The following is a 15158-nucleotide window of genomic DNA, read 5'->3' as shown; positions in this document are numbered from 1 at the left end:
GATTTTTAAGTGCATTTTTTTATTTTTGGTGAAATTTTCCATTGGTGAACAAATTGCAATAGTATTGTTTAAAAATTTTTTCTGAGTTTTTTTTTTTTTTTTTTTTTTTTTTGAATGGAATACAGTGTAGAAAAATTTTTTTAAAATACATCATCAACCAAAATTTTAGAATTCAAAGTGCATGTTTTGATTTTTAGTGAATTTTTGAAAATAAAATTTGAGCCAAAAAAAAGAGAAAAAAATGAAAATGTTACCAAATTGACTTAGAAAGCTGAAATTTGAGATGTGCCCCATTTTCGACCCGCCAAACTGATTGGAAACGGTTTTGAACTGTTTTGAGCAGTTTTAAAGCTTCCAGCAGATTTTTGAAACTTGAAATTTCCATAAATTTGGCCAAGAATGAACTTGAAAAGCCAAAATCCAAAATCCCCTCTGCACCGCAAATTTAACATGCTGATGCTGAGTCGATTGAAGGAGATTTCAAGTCGTCTGGGAGCCTCTAGCAACTTTTCGGAAATTTCAGGTTTCCAAAAAACGTCAAAAAATCTGCCCATAAGTATTAACTTTTTTACGCCATACTCGTGATTGTAGTTCTGATTTTATGGCGTTTTTTTGGAGAAATTATTCCGAGTATGAAGTTTTTTGGAAAACTGAAATTTCCAAAAAATCACTGGGGGTTCCAAAACGACTTGAAACTACCTCCAAATCAACTTAAAGTTGAAGACTCACTGTTATTTTTCCATTTCTTAAATTAAACTCTGACATTTTCCATTTAATGTTTTCTTCTTTCGGAATTTTGAGTTTAAAAAAAAATATATATATATATAACAGAAGAGACCTGATTGAACCTAGCCAGATCTGAACACATCTGATGAGGTCACATTACACCTGATCTGATCCTACATAGATCTAACTAGATCTGTTCAGACCGAAACAGATTCAATCATTTTCGCCGAATAAATGATGTCGTATTGTAATAAAAGAATCGTTTGAATTCTTTTCGTTCATTTTTTATTGCAATTTTTTCCATTAATACTTACATGGTGCATGGCTGGAAAATATGTAAAATGGATGCGAAACTTATTGAAACTGCCGATCGAAATTAATAACAAAATAATAACTGCAGAAATTTGATGAAATGTTGCATTTATTTTCCAAAATATGCTTATCTTGAAATTAGAAAAGTTGAAAAATTTGTTAAAATTGGAGAAAAATTGATAAAAGTACATAGGTAGGTACTAGTTAGGTAGGTAGGTATCGTGAAATTCAAGTACAATGAATAAATTACCCCGCCAATCTGGCAGGTCAAGGGTCAATTTAATAAAATTTTGATTTTTTAAAAATTTTTGGCCTCGCCAGCATAATTTTGAAACTCGAAATTTCCATAAATTTGACCAAATGAACTTGAAAAGCCAAAATCCATTTTGAACCCTAAATTCAACATGCTAAATTGACTAGAGGTGGTGTCAAGTTGTTTGGGAGGCTCCAGTGACTTCCTGGAATTCTGATTTTATGGCAGTTTTGGGAAAAATGATGCCAAGTGTGAGGTTTTTTTTTGAAAAACTAGAATTTTCAAAAAATTGCTGGATATTTCAAAATGACTTGGAACCACTTCCAATCAACTTAACATGTTGAAATTAAGGTGCAGAAAGCATTTGGGCTTTTCAATTTCATTCAGTGAAATTTTGTGGAAATTTCAAGTTTCAAAAAAACTATTGTACTGGGACAAAGCTATGGAAGGGTGAGGGGCGAGGGTGGGCCACTGCTTCCAAATTTTTAAAGTTTTGATAAAGTCGGCAAATTTTGGCAAAGTCTGCAAATTTTGATAAATTTGGCAAATTTTGATAAATTTGACTTGGCTACTTATTAAGAAGCTATTTTTCCGACCTTTTTGGAACTTGAATTCACATCTATTTTCTAAAAGGTTCTGCTTTTGCTTCGTTCGGGCCAAATACGTTTGTGAGTTTTTCTGTTTCTGAATTTCTGTTCATAGATAATGTCTGTTCGAAGTACTTACTTATACTTAACTTTCAAAAATGCCAAATGTGGAGAAATTGAATTCTTCTAAAAAAAATCAATAATTTACTTCTTGAATTATAAATTTTCTAAAATTTCAGTCCTTGCTTCTCTCAAACAGGTTAGAGGTACCTAGATTTTTTTTTTCAAAATCAAACTTTCTAAAAATCTATTATTCTTACTCAACAAATATGTAAATCAAAACATAATTTCCTAAAATAAAAAATAAACGCTTTTTTACTTCTCGTAACTCAAATTTTTAAAAGTTTTTGCCGCCACTTTTGTTCAGGTCTGTTGAGTTATAACATTTTGAAACCAAAAAAATCAAACTCCCCACGTTAAAACTCATTGCGTTTTCACCAATCAAAATAAGAATTTTCGAACGTTTTTGCTCTCAGCTCGTTCAGGTCTGTTTGCTTTTCTTTTTCGAAGTTGGAATTTCTAAAAATTATAGTTCAAATTCTAAAATTTTGGAACCAAAAAAATCTAACTCTTTGCATAAAAAAACATTGTGTTTTCATCTTATCAAAATACAAATTTTTGAAAGCTTTTGCCAAGTCATGATAGACTATAGGTAAGAAAACCTACTTACGTACGAGTATAATATCAATTGGCAGAATTGTTTTCTCAGCTTTCGTTTTATTCGGTGAAATTGGTGTTTTTTTTTTCATACTTATTAGTCAGCAAATTTTCGATTGCACACAACCCCCTCTATCCTCAACAAAACCTTTAGTTTCGTTCCTGTTATTGAAGACTCCAGAACTGCTCAAAATGATTCGAAACTGGTTTCTAACTGATTTGGCGTGTCGAAAACGCTTCTTGGGCCAATTCAATAGGATTTTGATTTTTCCTTCTGATTTTTGGCCCAAATTTTATTTTCAAAAATTCATCAAAAATCGAAAGATATACTTAAGCTCCTGAAATGTTGGCTTTCAACATATTTTTGAATGCTGTTTTGATCTAGCTTTGTTCAGTGCAAAAATTTTTCAGCAACTTTGGATACATCCCTCATAAGACTTCGAAATCTCCCTCCCTTGCTTTTCAAATTTTTTATTAATCTTGTTTTTTCCTCGCAATTTCCAGATTTAACGAAGTCGTGATATCGAGTGCGGAACGAACGAACGCGTATGACGTGACCGCTTACGTTTTAATACCAGACACCGACTTATCATCACCAACAACCTTCGACTGTGACTTACAAATTCCAAATACTCCGTATAGTAATAAGAAAACCATGCAATATTATCCAGGTAAGAAGAATTTCGTCGGTTCGAATTTACATTTCGTTTATTCTTTTTACAATATTCATAATATAGTTGGTATTTATTTCAAGTACAATTTTCTCGCTATATACGAGAAAAAAATAAATAAAACAACAAAAAAAAACAGCAAAATAAACAGAGAAAAAGAATAGAAAAATGGTCGAAAAAACAAACCCGACAACCGAAAATAAGCTCGGTTATGTTGTGTAAACATCTCACAAGACGACACGACTCGTCGTACCTACTCGTAGTGTAAGCGAATTCGTGGATGAATGTTTTATTAAGCACACGGATGCATATTGTAGTCGTACGAACTACGTAGTCAGCAATTGGAAACCCAGAAACGTTATCCGCCAACAGACTGAAGTTTCAAGTTTTTGTGTAGGATATCGCAGGCGAATGGAAACACGAAGCGTTGTTTATTAAAAATTCACGATGTGACGCGGTGTATCGGGTTCTTCAAAAAGCGAAGTTTTCGGTTTCGCGAGAGAGACATTAACGAAACGAAAAAAAAAGAGGCTAAAAACCCCTCGTTATATTTTTTTTTTTGCGTTGTTGTTGGAAAAAAAACCGCAGGTACGCGTGTGGACGTAGCGAACCGACTCCGATACCCGTGGCCAGGCCTTATAGTCTAAAACAAATGACGTAATTTAAAAATTTGTCGCGCAACTTTTGTAACATTAATTTAATGCACTTGTCTTGTTTGTTTATCATCGCGTTACCATTCATTTACCTTGCTCTGTTTTCCGCGTCTTTATGTGCGTGAGGAATAAACTGTAGGTACTACGGTGAGTCGGTGACGGTGTTATTTTATACCAAAAGGATGTACCGAATACACGCCCTTAATGGGGGATTTTTTTCATCGCAGGGAGATGGGATTTAACATCGATTAAATGATGACGACGATGATTTGGATACGAGGATGCTTCATTTTGAGCAGATGTGCAGATTTATGTATGGATGGTATTTTGAGTTGAAAAATTAACACTCTTTTATACTCATTTTTTTCTGCAAATGCTTTTTAAAATTATTGAGAAATTTAAACGTCTAAAAAAGAGTTAAAGAAAAGCTCGTCGAGAAATTTTTTGAAATGGCACCTCACAATATTTGATCGAAACCAAGTTAGGATGAAACAGCATGTCCTTACTTGTATCTCAGTACTTAATCAAAATTTTACGTACCAAAATTTATTTTGAAATTTTTGGCGAATTTTTGAACATTTTTATGATGATTTTTCAACTTTTTTATTTTTTATCTCAAAAAAGTGAACTTTTGTGAATAACATTTCATTTTGACCTACTCTCATCTTACTCGTACTTTGAAAACTATAAATTTTGGATCATTCTGGAATCTCCTACAAGTTTTCAATTTTCTCCAGGTATCTCAAATAAAGTTGCTCTGGAAAAATTGAGAAGGCGATTTTCAAGCTTAGATACTTGTATACCTATTCTACTTTTTAAAATACATATTTCACTCATTTGCAGAACAAAAAAATGAAAATTTGAATATTTGTATCCAATATCCATAAAAGCATCTTTGGATGGCAATCAAACTGTGCTCGTAACCACTTCTGATTGAATTGATTTTGGCAAAATTTTCTTAAATCCATTTTTGTCCATATTTAAATTAAGTCACATTTTTTGTTTTTCTTTTTTTCAAAATTGTTATTTCCAGAGAAAGTTACAAATTTTGGAAAATTGTTCCTAAATTGATGTAAAGGGTCATCAAACTCATCAGTATAAGATTTTATTTTGGAAATTTTTATTCCAAATCTATGAATTCATAAATTTTTTGGTGGCTTGTAATAACTTCAACTGCACATAATAAAGCACAAATCACGCTGCTAAAGTTTAATTGTAACTGCCATTTGTTGAACAGTGTTACCAACCTAGATCTACCACAATTCTCTATACACTACATATCCTATGTTGATATTAGTATATAAAAAAAAAACAATTTTAAAAAAATGTCAAGGACATCATCACGTCTACAACTAGTTACGACTGCCAACTGCGTTGACTTAATAAAGTGTAGCATACTCGGTGTTGTCATTGTCACTATTGTCTGCCACTGATATTGCATTTATCGATGCTGTTGGCTCTGTACTGGAACGTTTTGGTTTGAAGTTTTCCAGTTTAACTTTACCTGAGCTAAAGCAGCACTGCTGATGATGACCATTTTTGACGCAGCTTTGACATGTGTTTTGGGCAGCTGGGAATTTTACATCAAATTTGTGAAGTTTACTACCATAATGAATACAATATTTTGAAGTGTCAATGATTATCACCACATCATTCAGTGTGGAGGGGAGTACTTTGTGTAGAGTTGATGTTTCTGTTTCAGCTGATGATGAGATGGTTGATGAGCATTGTAGTAGCTGACTCAAGTAGATTGGCTGTTTTTACAACATCGTTGAATGTAGCATGTTCATCTGGATGTTTGGCAAAGACTTTTTTGAGCATTGATGAGTTGTTTATGCTGACCAGGAATTGATCTTGCAACCATTCATTCAATGTCATCCTGAATTTACACGGGACTGCTTTTAAACTTAAATTTTTGACAAATTAAGAGATAGGAGATAGTTTGCGTATTTTTTCTGGTGGTTTGGCTGAATTTTACTCATGCTGACAGATAGTTAGTTGTAGGGCAGTAATAAGAGTCAATGAAGAGCACTATTTTGTCATAAGTTAAACCTATAGACACTGGACCTGCGGAATAAGACAACCAACTGTAGGCTGAGGGGAACAGAAATGGTAAAGAAAAGTTGTGTAATGCAAATTTATCCCACTGGGTGCTCTTGGCTGTGCTGATGTAGAATTCTTGTACAGAGTACCATGCAAAGTACAGCGTAGCCAAGAGCATCCAGATGGGAGAAATTGGCTCTACACAAAATAGCACTTCCGTCCCTCTTCCCTGTTGCCTGCAGATTGAAGTACAGCGCAGCCAAAAGCACACAGTGGGAGAAATTGGCATTACACAGGATATTTTGCCAAGATGGCTGCCAGTTGGTTGTCTTATATGCAGGTGCAGTGTCTACATATAGTTGAACCTATCACTACTCCTGGTTCTAAATAATCACTTACCACTTGGTGATGGTCTGGACCAACACTTTTTAGTAATGAATTTCGCTTTGCATCAAGTTTGTCATCTAAGCCTTGCAAGTTGATTTCAAGCTCAAACCTTTATTTGTAGTATCTCCACTCTTCTGATTGCGGAGAAAATTCAGAAAACCGGAAATTTGATATTTGTTGTTGTGTATTAAATGTATTTGACTGGACACGTGGTATAAAGCCAGCAAATAGTGTTTCTTCGAATGTTGCTGTCTTTGGCTGTTTGTTTTTGAGTCTATGAGGTATTTTTTTGTCTGGTGTCTTGGTATCTTTTTGGTGTCTGAATCACAAACTTAGTTTTATTTTTAAAAATTTTTAAAATTTTAATCCTCTTTGTCAAATGTAATAACGTCATCCGCACATAATAAAGCACAAATCAAATTGCTAAAGTTTAATTGTAACTGCCATGTTTAACAGTGTTACCAACTTAGATCTACCACAATTCTCTATACACTGCAAGGCTCAACTTGGCTCAAATCTATACTCAATGAGTTCAGAAAGTCAAAAATAAGATTCTAACTCAAATATTAGCTTTCCACGTATCTATTTAGATTTTATCACTCTGAAATACAAGTAAGTCACTAGCCAAATTGAAACTTGAAAAATTTACCAGAAATACAAAATGATATTAATGCACCTCAAATTTGGCATCATGATGGTGCTTCCTGATGCTCAAAAATTTTATCTGGACCACTTTCACAAGATTTTCCATCCATGAATGATGAAACTTTAAAAATGAGTGGGAGCATAATGAAGGATTTTAATTGTAATTTTTTAATTTAAAAAAATTGAGCTCTTACCTCAGCACATTGAATTTTGAAGGTGCTGAATTTAATTTTGGAATTTTCATAGCAATTTTTCCAAAACTTGGGTGAAAACCAAATTTCAGTTTCATTTGTCTCAATTTGATTAAATTTTGATTTTTTTGAGAAAAATGGCCCAAAATTTGGGTTTTTGAAAGTTTGCAAAAATTTGAAAAATGAAGTTCAGCAAATTGGTGTACATTTTCAAGATGCTCTTTCGTTTTTTTTCAATCTACGTAAACGAAACGTAGAATTGATTGTGGTAGGTATAATACACAAAATGATTATATCTATCATAAAAATAGTGGATGAAGATGCAAAGTCGAGATCAGGAGGAAGGAAAAGGAGACGAGGTTGAAAAATAACTTAGTCATAGGGAAAATACTGCATGAACACGACTACAGTTCCGAACTCAAATTGACAATACGAGAAATATTCGTTTCGTCTCTACTCAAACGTAAATAAACTTCTGGCAAAACAACAGCACCGGAATATATCCTATAGATATACTCGTACTATAAACAAAAAATATAATTCGGATGCAACGAAATACATACGTACACTACATATAAAAAGATCTGGACGATAATACGATACGTAGTACGTACTGTGTTGTAGCAATGTAGTTACGTGCATATACTTTCTGGTACCGAAATAAACGCAGGAGGAAACCAGGAGGGAACAGGTCATTGTCGTCGACGCTCTATGCGCAAATAACTCGCCGGAAAAATGAAACAAAACCCCTCAGCCACGATGAGAAAAGCGTAGAGGAAACAGTGCAGAGTACTATAACGTGCATATCAAAAATAGATTTGTACAAAAGAGAAAGAAAATTTGTAATTCAATACGGACGCAGCTCATGCAATGTTGGATGATTCGTTAGCCAATCGGATGCTATATGTGGAGGACGACACGACAATGTGATGAGATCGCAAAAACATATAATATTCGAAACGAAATGCGATTGTTGTTTTCCCCGATGAGAATTGAGATGATATTTGACGAGAGTCTGAGAGAGAGAAATTTGTGTAGAGTTGGATTTTACCTACCTGTATAGGAAGACGAGGTGCGAGGGAATGAGATCACATTGCTAGTGTTGTTTTGACAAATTTTTTGAAAATAATATTCTCATATTCTACTATATGTGAGTATCTTATAAAAATGGTTGTGCTGGATTTTGTGGCAAAAGTAGTATTTTCTTCATTGACTGTTGGAATTATGAAATGTCCAAAAGGGAACCACTCGGTTGCTCATGTTGACGACTTTTTTTGGGGACATAAAGGCAGTGGCGTAGCCAAGGGGGGCGAAGGGGGCCATGCCCCCCCTTGAGAGCGAAAATTTGAAAGAAAACATGCAAAAATGGACGTTTTTTCGTTATTTGGACCCATTTTTTCCAAAAATTTTCGCTCTCGCTTCGCTCGAGCAGTAATTTTGGCTTCATTTTCATGAAATTACCACACATTACAATAGATTTCTAAAAAATTACACCTCATTTCGATTTTTTATGTCTAAAAATCTGGTTTTGCCCCCTCCTTGAGAAAATCCTGGCTACGACACTGCATAAAGGTCAGCTCTTTAGAACATTTCAACTTCCTGAGCAAGTAATTGAGGATTTTATAAGGATTTGAATTTTCTAAAATACCCTGTACAAAAGTTGTATTAATTGATCGAAAATTCAAATTAGGTACCTTACCTACATACATCAATTATTACCTACTATCCAGAAAAAACACATATTTTCCTGAGTGAATTGAAAAAAATACAGGAATTTTAATTTTTTTGATATGGGTGTAATCTTTATCAACTTTTTCATGCAATACGTCAGGAAGAGGTCAAAATAAGGCAGCTGAATAAATTTAAACTTTTTTTTGATGTTTGGAATTGAAAATTGAATTTTTTCGAATTTTGATTTTTTTGTGATGAGTTCATTTTTATTGAGTGAAACGGTTTTTTCAACTTTTACAACGGATACGTAAAAATAGGGGTCAAATGGGTCAACTTTGTCAATCAAAACTTTTTTTCATGTTTTAAATTAAAAAATCGCATTTTTTCCCAAGCTTTCAATTTTTTTTAATCGACTTTACGAAATATAATGCCATCACAATTTTTTAATATATCATTCAGCATGAAAAGTTGTCTATAATATATTTTTTTCAGAATTTTTGAGAGTGGGAACAATATGAAAACTACGTTTTGAAACTTTTCGAGCTAATTTTTCGTAAGAAAAAATGTGGCAACACTGATTTTCATGATATCACTAAAAAGCCTTTCAAAACCACTAACTATTGGAAAAAGTTCCATTTTGGTAGGTATTGCTGTTATCGAGTTTTCCACTGCTGAAATGGATGATTTTTTAAGTTCACTGAGAACTTTGACACCCCCTAGCAGCCTTTAAAAAAGGGCTAGAGGGCTGCGATCTGCGCCATTGGTCATCTCTTCAAAAGGTCTTTTCGCAGGAAAAATTTCAAAAAAATTGCCGACTTCCCCCCCCCCTACCACTTCTTGGTCGAATTGACGTGGAATGACCCAGGTATAGGTACAACTTCATTCCTACTAAGAATTCAATGCATTTGGGTATTCCCTTTACATCTTTTTGGCTGATTGTGCATCGATTTAACACCATGCAATGCACTATAAAGGTATCACGCATTACACAGGCTCGTAAAAGGAGGTACAGTGACAACCACGAACGCGACGATAGATACACATGGTAAATCGCTACCTATGTAGATATGTGTACGTGTAGTATAGGTCTAGGTATCGAAGTACATGCGGGAAATTTCATTACCATTAACAAGTTAACGCGGTAATATAGTAACGTGCTCATGCATAAAGATTTTCCGCTTAGTCGCATATTACACGCGGGTATTTTTCAATAACCCACCTCTCAGTAGTACACTATAGATTGTAAATAGAAACAAGGTGCGTTCGTAATGGTAGTCTAGAGCTTTCAGTATGTGGTGAGAGAGGCGCGGGCGTACGTTCTTGACAAAGTTACCTACCTACGTTTACACAAACGAGAATGAAATCTTGAGTCGTGTGTTTGGATTTCTATTCGTGTGTGCTAGCTATGTAGTAGGTTTGTTTATCTAGCAATTGTTTTCTACTGCAGTGTGGCGAGGCACGAGAAGGGTTAAATACCACCTATTGCAGACCTACCCCTCGAGCCAAAGTTCTGTACTCGGAAATCTCTTTGTTTGTCGATTTGTGTGACTTATTCGAGTAAAAGAACGAGCAAGATAGGGTGAACAGGCTTTTTATATCCATTTACTACACCTATTTCGCTATATAAAATGCTATGCCAGGATAGATTCAGACAGGCGTTTTTTCAGTGTTTATTTTCACTATATGTAGGTACGTACTAGACATATATATTCCGGGGTAAGTTTTAAAGTGCGTTATGGGGGTAATAATTTGTCGGCCCAGTCGACGTTTTTCCTTTTCCTGTAACTATCGCGTATCGCCTGTTTTTAAAAACTGTAAAATCAACTTTCGTTGTTGTGTTTTTTCGCTCGACACCGCCACCAAATGATGGTAGAAGGGTATGCGGAAATGCACTATCGTTGTACCTGGTCTTTTAAAGTTGAGAAAGATGTGGTGTTTTTTAACCCCCGCGAAAAAAAAAGTAAAGAGGAGTTTTAATTTTTTAGTGCTTTATGTGGAGATATGTGTACCTAGACCTGGCATTACCGCAGAAAATGGGGCACTTTTGCAACTCTCAAGGTAGCTTTTATCAAACACCCTGCGAATGTTTGGCAACGCGAACGATGGTGGATGTGGATGGTTAGCTTAGCTAACTCGATATAGCCTATAATAAATTTTTCAATGCCCGAGTTAGATACCCTTCTTTCTAGAGTTGTTATTTTAAGCAATTTTACGTCGTAAGGTATAATTTATGGGTGTTTTGTTACCGTCGAGTGTGTGTGCTGTATGACGATGTGATATAAAAGCCGAGCCAACCGAGGCAACAACAACGTTCCCCTAGACGCGTGCAATTCCGACCATCTCGGTGCCACAAGTTGCACCCAGGATTAAAGATGCCCGCCACCGAAGCTTTGTCAAAACTATATTAATTTTTTTCTACTTCCGAGAGAGTAGAATCTTAGGGGAAGGGAGGTGAATTAGAGGCAGATGGGGACGTGACGGCTAGGATTTTGGTTTTGGTGCTTAATGAAAAAGTATCGATTTTCGAGGTCGGCTTGGATGGGCAGTGTGGTTGAGGTTGGGATGAAATTAGATTTTTTCGTCATTTTTGGGACTTATGAGTTTAGCCAATTACAATTACTACAAGGGAATCTCTGGGTAAATCAGGTGACGATTTTGCTCAATATTTTTCCAATGCATGGGGAGCCACAGGACAGCTCCAATAACATTTTTCTGTCACGCGAACGCAAAACTGAGGGTCTAAAACTGTCCAAAACTTGCATGAAAAGATGAAAAATATGAACTGCTACTTATGTATGTAGTTATACTGGAAATCCTCATTTCTAGACATACATGAATTTCAAAATATGTCTGTGGAGTTGATTTTGGCAAAAATGAGAAACACTGTATTTCTAAAAATAAACGTTTTTTACGGTTGTCTAAAGTGGCCTTCAGCACGAGTCGTCCGTCCCATAATAATATGATCTGGAGAGAAGATTCTCAGAATTATTCTGAAATTCAATCATAGGTACATTTCGAGTTTGAGACTTTTTTTTTGAAAAAAAATGGGCTTAAAAACACATTTTCTCTCACTCATGTCGGAAGTGACCTTCAAAATGTACATACATAGTAGAATACACTTTTGATTTTCAATTTTGTTTTCAGTTTACACCGTTATGTTCAGTACCTACCTAAGCTTATTTTTGTTTTATTTTCAGAAATGTTGATTCAATCTACCTACATATCTTACTATCAGAATTTTTAGTTTTGATTCTTGATTTTTTTTTTTCAATTTTCGATTTTATATCTGTGGTTTTTGATTTTATTCTCAGGTTTTGATATAATTTTCGGATGCGTCAATTTTATATTCAATTTTTCATTTTATTTTTAGTTTTTCATTTAGTTTTCAGCTTTTGATGATGAAATCAGTTTTTTATTTCATTTTTTGTTTTCACTTTTACTTTCACTTTCTCTATTTTCGATTTCATTTTCAGCTTCTGATCCAATTTTCGGATTTGTAAATTTCATTTTCAATTTTTGATTTTAGTTCCAATTTTTAATTTCATTGTCGGGTTTTAATTTTATGCTCAGTTTTCGATCTAATTGTGAAAATCGTCAATTCCATTTCAATTTTAGATTGTATTTTCAGCTGTATAATAATTTCGTTTTCAGCTTTTGATTTTAAAATCAGTTTTTTATTTTATTTTTGCTTCTTAATTTCACTTTCAATTTCTCTATTTTCGATTTCATTTTCCGGTTCTGATCTAATTTTCGGATTTGTCAATTTCATTTTCAATTTTTGATTTTATTTTCAGTTTTTAATTTAATTTTTAGGATTTTATCTCATTTTTAGCATTTCATTTTGAAATCTGTTGTTTTATTGCATTTGTGGTTTTTGATTTTTACTTTTTTCACAATTTTCGATTTCATTTTCACTAGGTACCTATTTGATCTAATTTTCAGAATCATTCATTTCATTTTCAATTTTTAGTTTTATTCATAGTTTTCAGTTTCATTTTGATTTAATTTTAAGTGTCAATTTCATTTTGGAGTTTTGATTTCAAAATTGGTGTTTTATTTTATTCTTGGTTTTTGGATTTATTTTCAGTATTTGATTCCTTTTTTTGGTTTCGTCAATTTGATTCTTAATTTTAGATTTCATTTTCAAGTTTTGATTTCAATATAACTTTTTTATTTTGTTTCAAAGTTTTTGATTTTATTTTTACAGTTTTCGATTTCATTCAAATATTTGACCTAATTTTTGGAATCGCCAATTCCAAGGAAGATTCTTAGAACAGCTGCAGCCCAATCGTACATTGGAAATTTTGGGGTATTTTTTTTTTTTGTGAAAAATTTGATCCAAAATCCTTACTCATGTTCAAAATGACTTTGAAAACGTGTTGGTGGTTAGAATATGATCAAAGCAAAAAAAAAATCAGAAATTCAAGTAGGCACCCAATTTCCTACACATTTTGAAATTTTGATTTTTAGGTTGGTTTTTTGGGGGGAGGGGGGAGGGAGAATGAATTACAAAAATAGATATATTTTTTTCATCGTCTTTCAAAAATTATTCTCAAAAAGAAAATTATAGATAAGATTTTCAGCAGCCCAATTCTACATTTTAAAATTTTGGGTCTTTTTTGTGAAAATTGTGCCATAAAAATACAATTTTTCGTACCTATATTTGTCGAAAGTTGTTCTAAAACTGTATTGGTTCAGTAGTGAGTATGATCTAGATGAAAAATTCTCAAATTTTCAATACTCCTATCACACATTTCAAGTTTTTGAATCCTTTTTTGAAAAAAATTTGGCCCAAAAAATGCATCTTGCTTCCAAATTTCTACGTTAACGAATGTGATTTTACCCTACCGTGCAGAGGTACCTGTACATTAAGCTCCCAAATTTCGAAAAATTGAAAAATCCAGGTGATCTATGGTTTCTGAGGTTTTTAGAGGTTCCAATTCTGGATTTAAAACTAGGTATTTGATGCATGCTCCAAACTGGGCTAGAACTTTTTGATTTCAACCCTTTTCTAAAAAAGAAAAATATTATCTATAAAAATTCTCCACCTACGCTTTTTTTAAAAAACCTTTTCACCAGCTCTTCTCTGTAATCTGCAACCCAAGCCGCTTTGTAATTTCTTACTAGTTAAAAGTACTATTAGGTAACGTGGAATTCGCTAATTTTTGATTATATAGACAAAGTCGACCCTCTCTTTATAATACTTAACAAACCTATCACCATATCAACCCCCGTGTGCTTAGCTCTTCCCACGCATATAATCTGATAGACGACCGTTTGACCCGAAGATTAAACATACATAAGCATTTACAAAAGAGAGTGTTGTTCATTATGCGCTCAATAAGCACACTTTGAAACAAGATTAGACCTACATGTGTAGCCTACAACAAAAATTCAAGGAATAATCGAAATGACACTGACACCCTCACCTCGACCTATCTACGTATACTTTAGTACATATAATGCGACCGTAATCACTTCACTGAGCTCGTCGCTGCCTACTCGTGTGTATTTTCAATACCTACCCCTGTGATTTAGCTCATCGTTTCAAATACGAGAAATTTAATACCAAGCAGTATGTGTGTAACCCTGCACTTTGAACACCACGTTCGCGTTCCACCGCGTCCACGTTTACAATGAAATCTCATATACATGCCCATCGACTTGGTTTAAATACGTTCTTTTTTTTTTGGCCATGGCCTGTTTTTTCATTTGAAACAAAAATGCAGCTTGAAACGTGCCAGCGAAAAGTTTTAAAAAAATATATCAAAAATGGGAAAAATTAAACACTGAGAGAAAATTTCCAGATAAAGAGTAGGTACGAGACGAGTATCGCCATCGCGAGAAAAAAAAGAGCTATATCATAAAAACTACAATTTCCCTCGAGTTTGGTCAGTAATTAAAAATTCCCTTTGAAAGCCTATACTACTCCTACACACGAGAACAAAAAAGTATTCTCGACAAGTGTTTTATTTACTGTCTGAAATGGTTTTTTGAAAAAAAATCTTCGCCGAGCACGATGATTAATTAATAAACCGCTCTCGGTTATCAACCTGGTTCGTATTACGTACTTGGCCAAACACGATGTGAAATTGTATTTGCCAAGGATTTTAAAAATATATTCGTGTGTTGGCTTTGTAATGAATGGGATAACATTGTCAGGTAGATATGGGATTGGATATCATTTCACAGGGTGTCGCAATTTGCAGTTTTATTGCAAAAAAAGAATATTATGGCTAGACTTTGAAACGAGTTTGCTACTTATGCGTGATTTTGAATACGTTTAATTAGTTTCCCTGCCT

The 15158-nt window shown here is 33.9% G+C and overlaps 1 protein-coding gene across 1 annotated transcript in view; it reads left to right on the top strand.

Moving 5' to 3' along the window:
* Positions 1–15158, top strand: part of LOC135845344 (uncharacterized) — a 426634-nt gene that overhangs the window by 294872 nt on the left and 116604 nt on the right. The window contains exon 4 of the mRNA XM_065363834.1: positions 3100–3266. Coding sequence (XP_065219906.1) covers positions 3100–3266 — 167 coding nt within the window. The remainder of the gene's footprint in view (positions 1–3099; positions 3267–15158) is intronic.

This window comes from Planococcus citri, chromosome 4, assembly GCF_950023065.1.
Source record: "Planococcus citri chromosome 4, ihPlaCitr1.1, whole genome shotgun sequence".
Classification (NCBI taxonomy): domain Eukaryota; kingdom Metazoa; phylum Arthropoda; class Insecta; order Hemiptera; family Pseudococcidae; genus Planococcus; species Planococcus citri.
The sequence above is the reverse complement of the archived record's forward strand: the minus strand, read 5'-3'. Positions and strand labels throughout refer to the sequence as shown.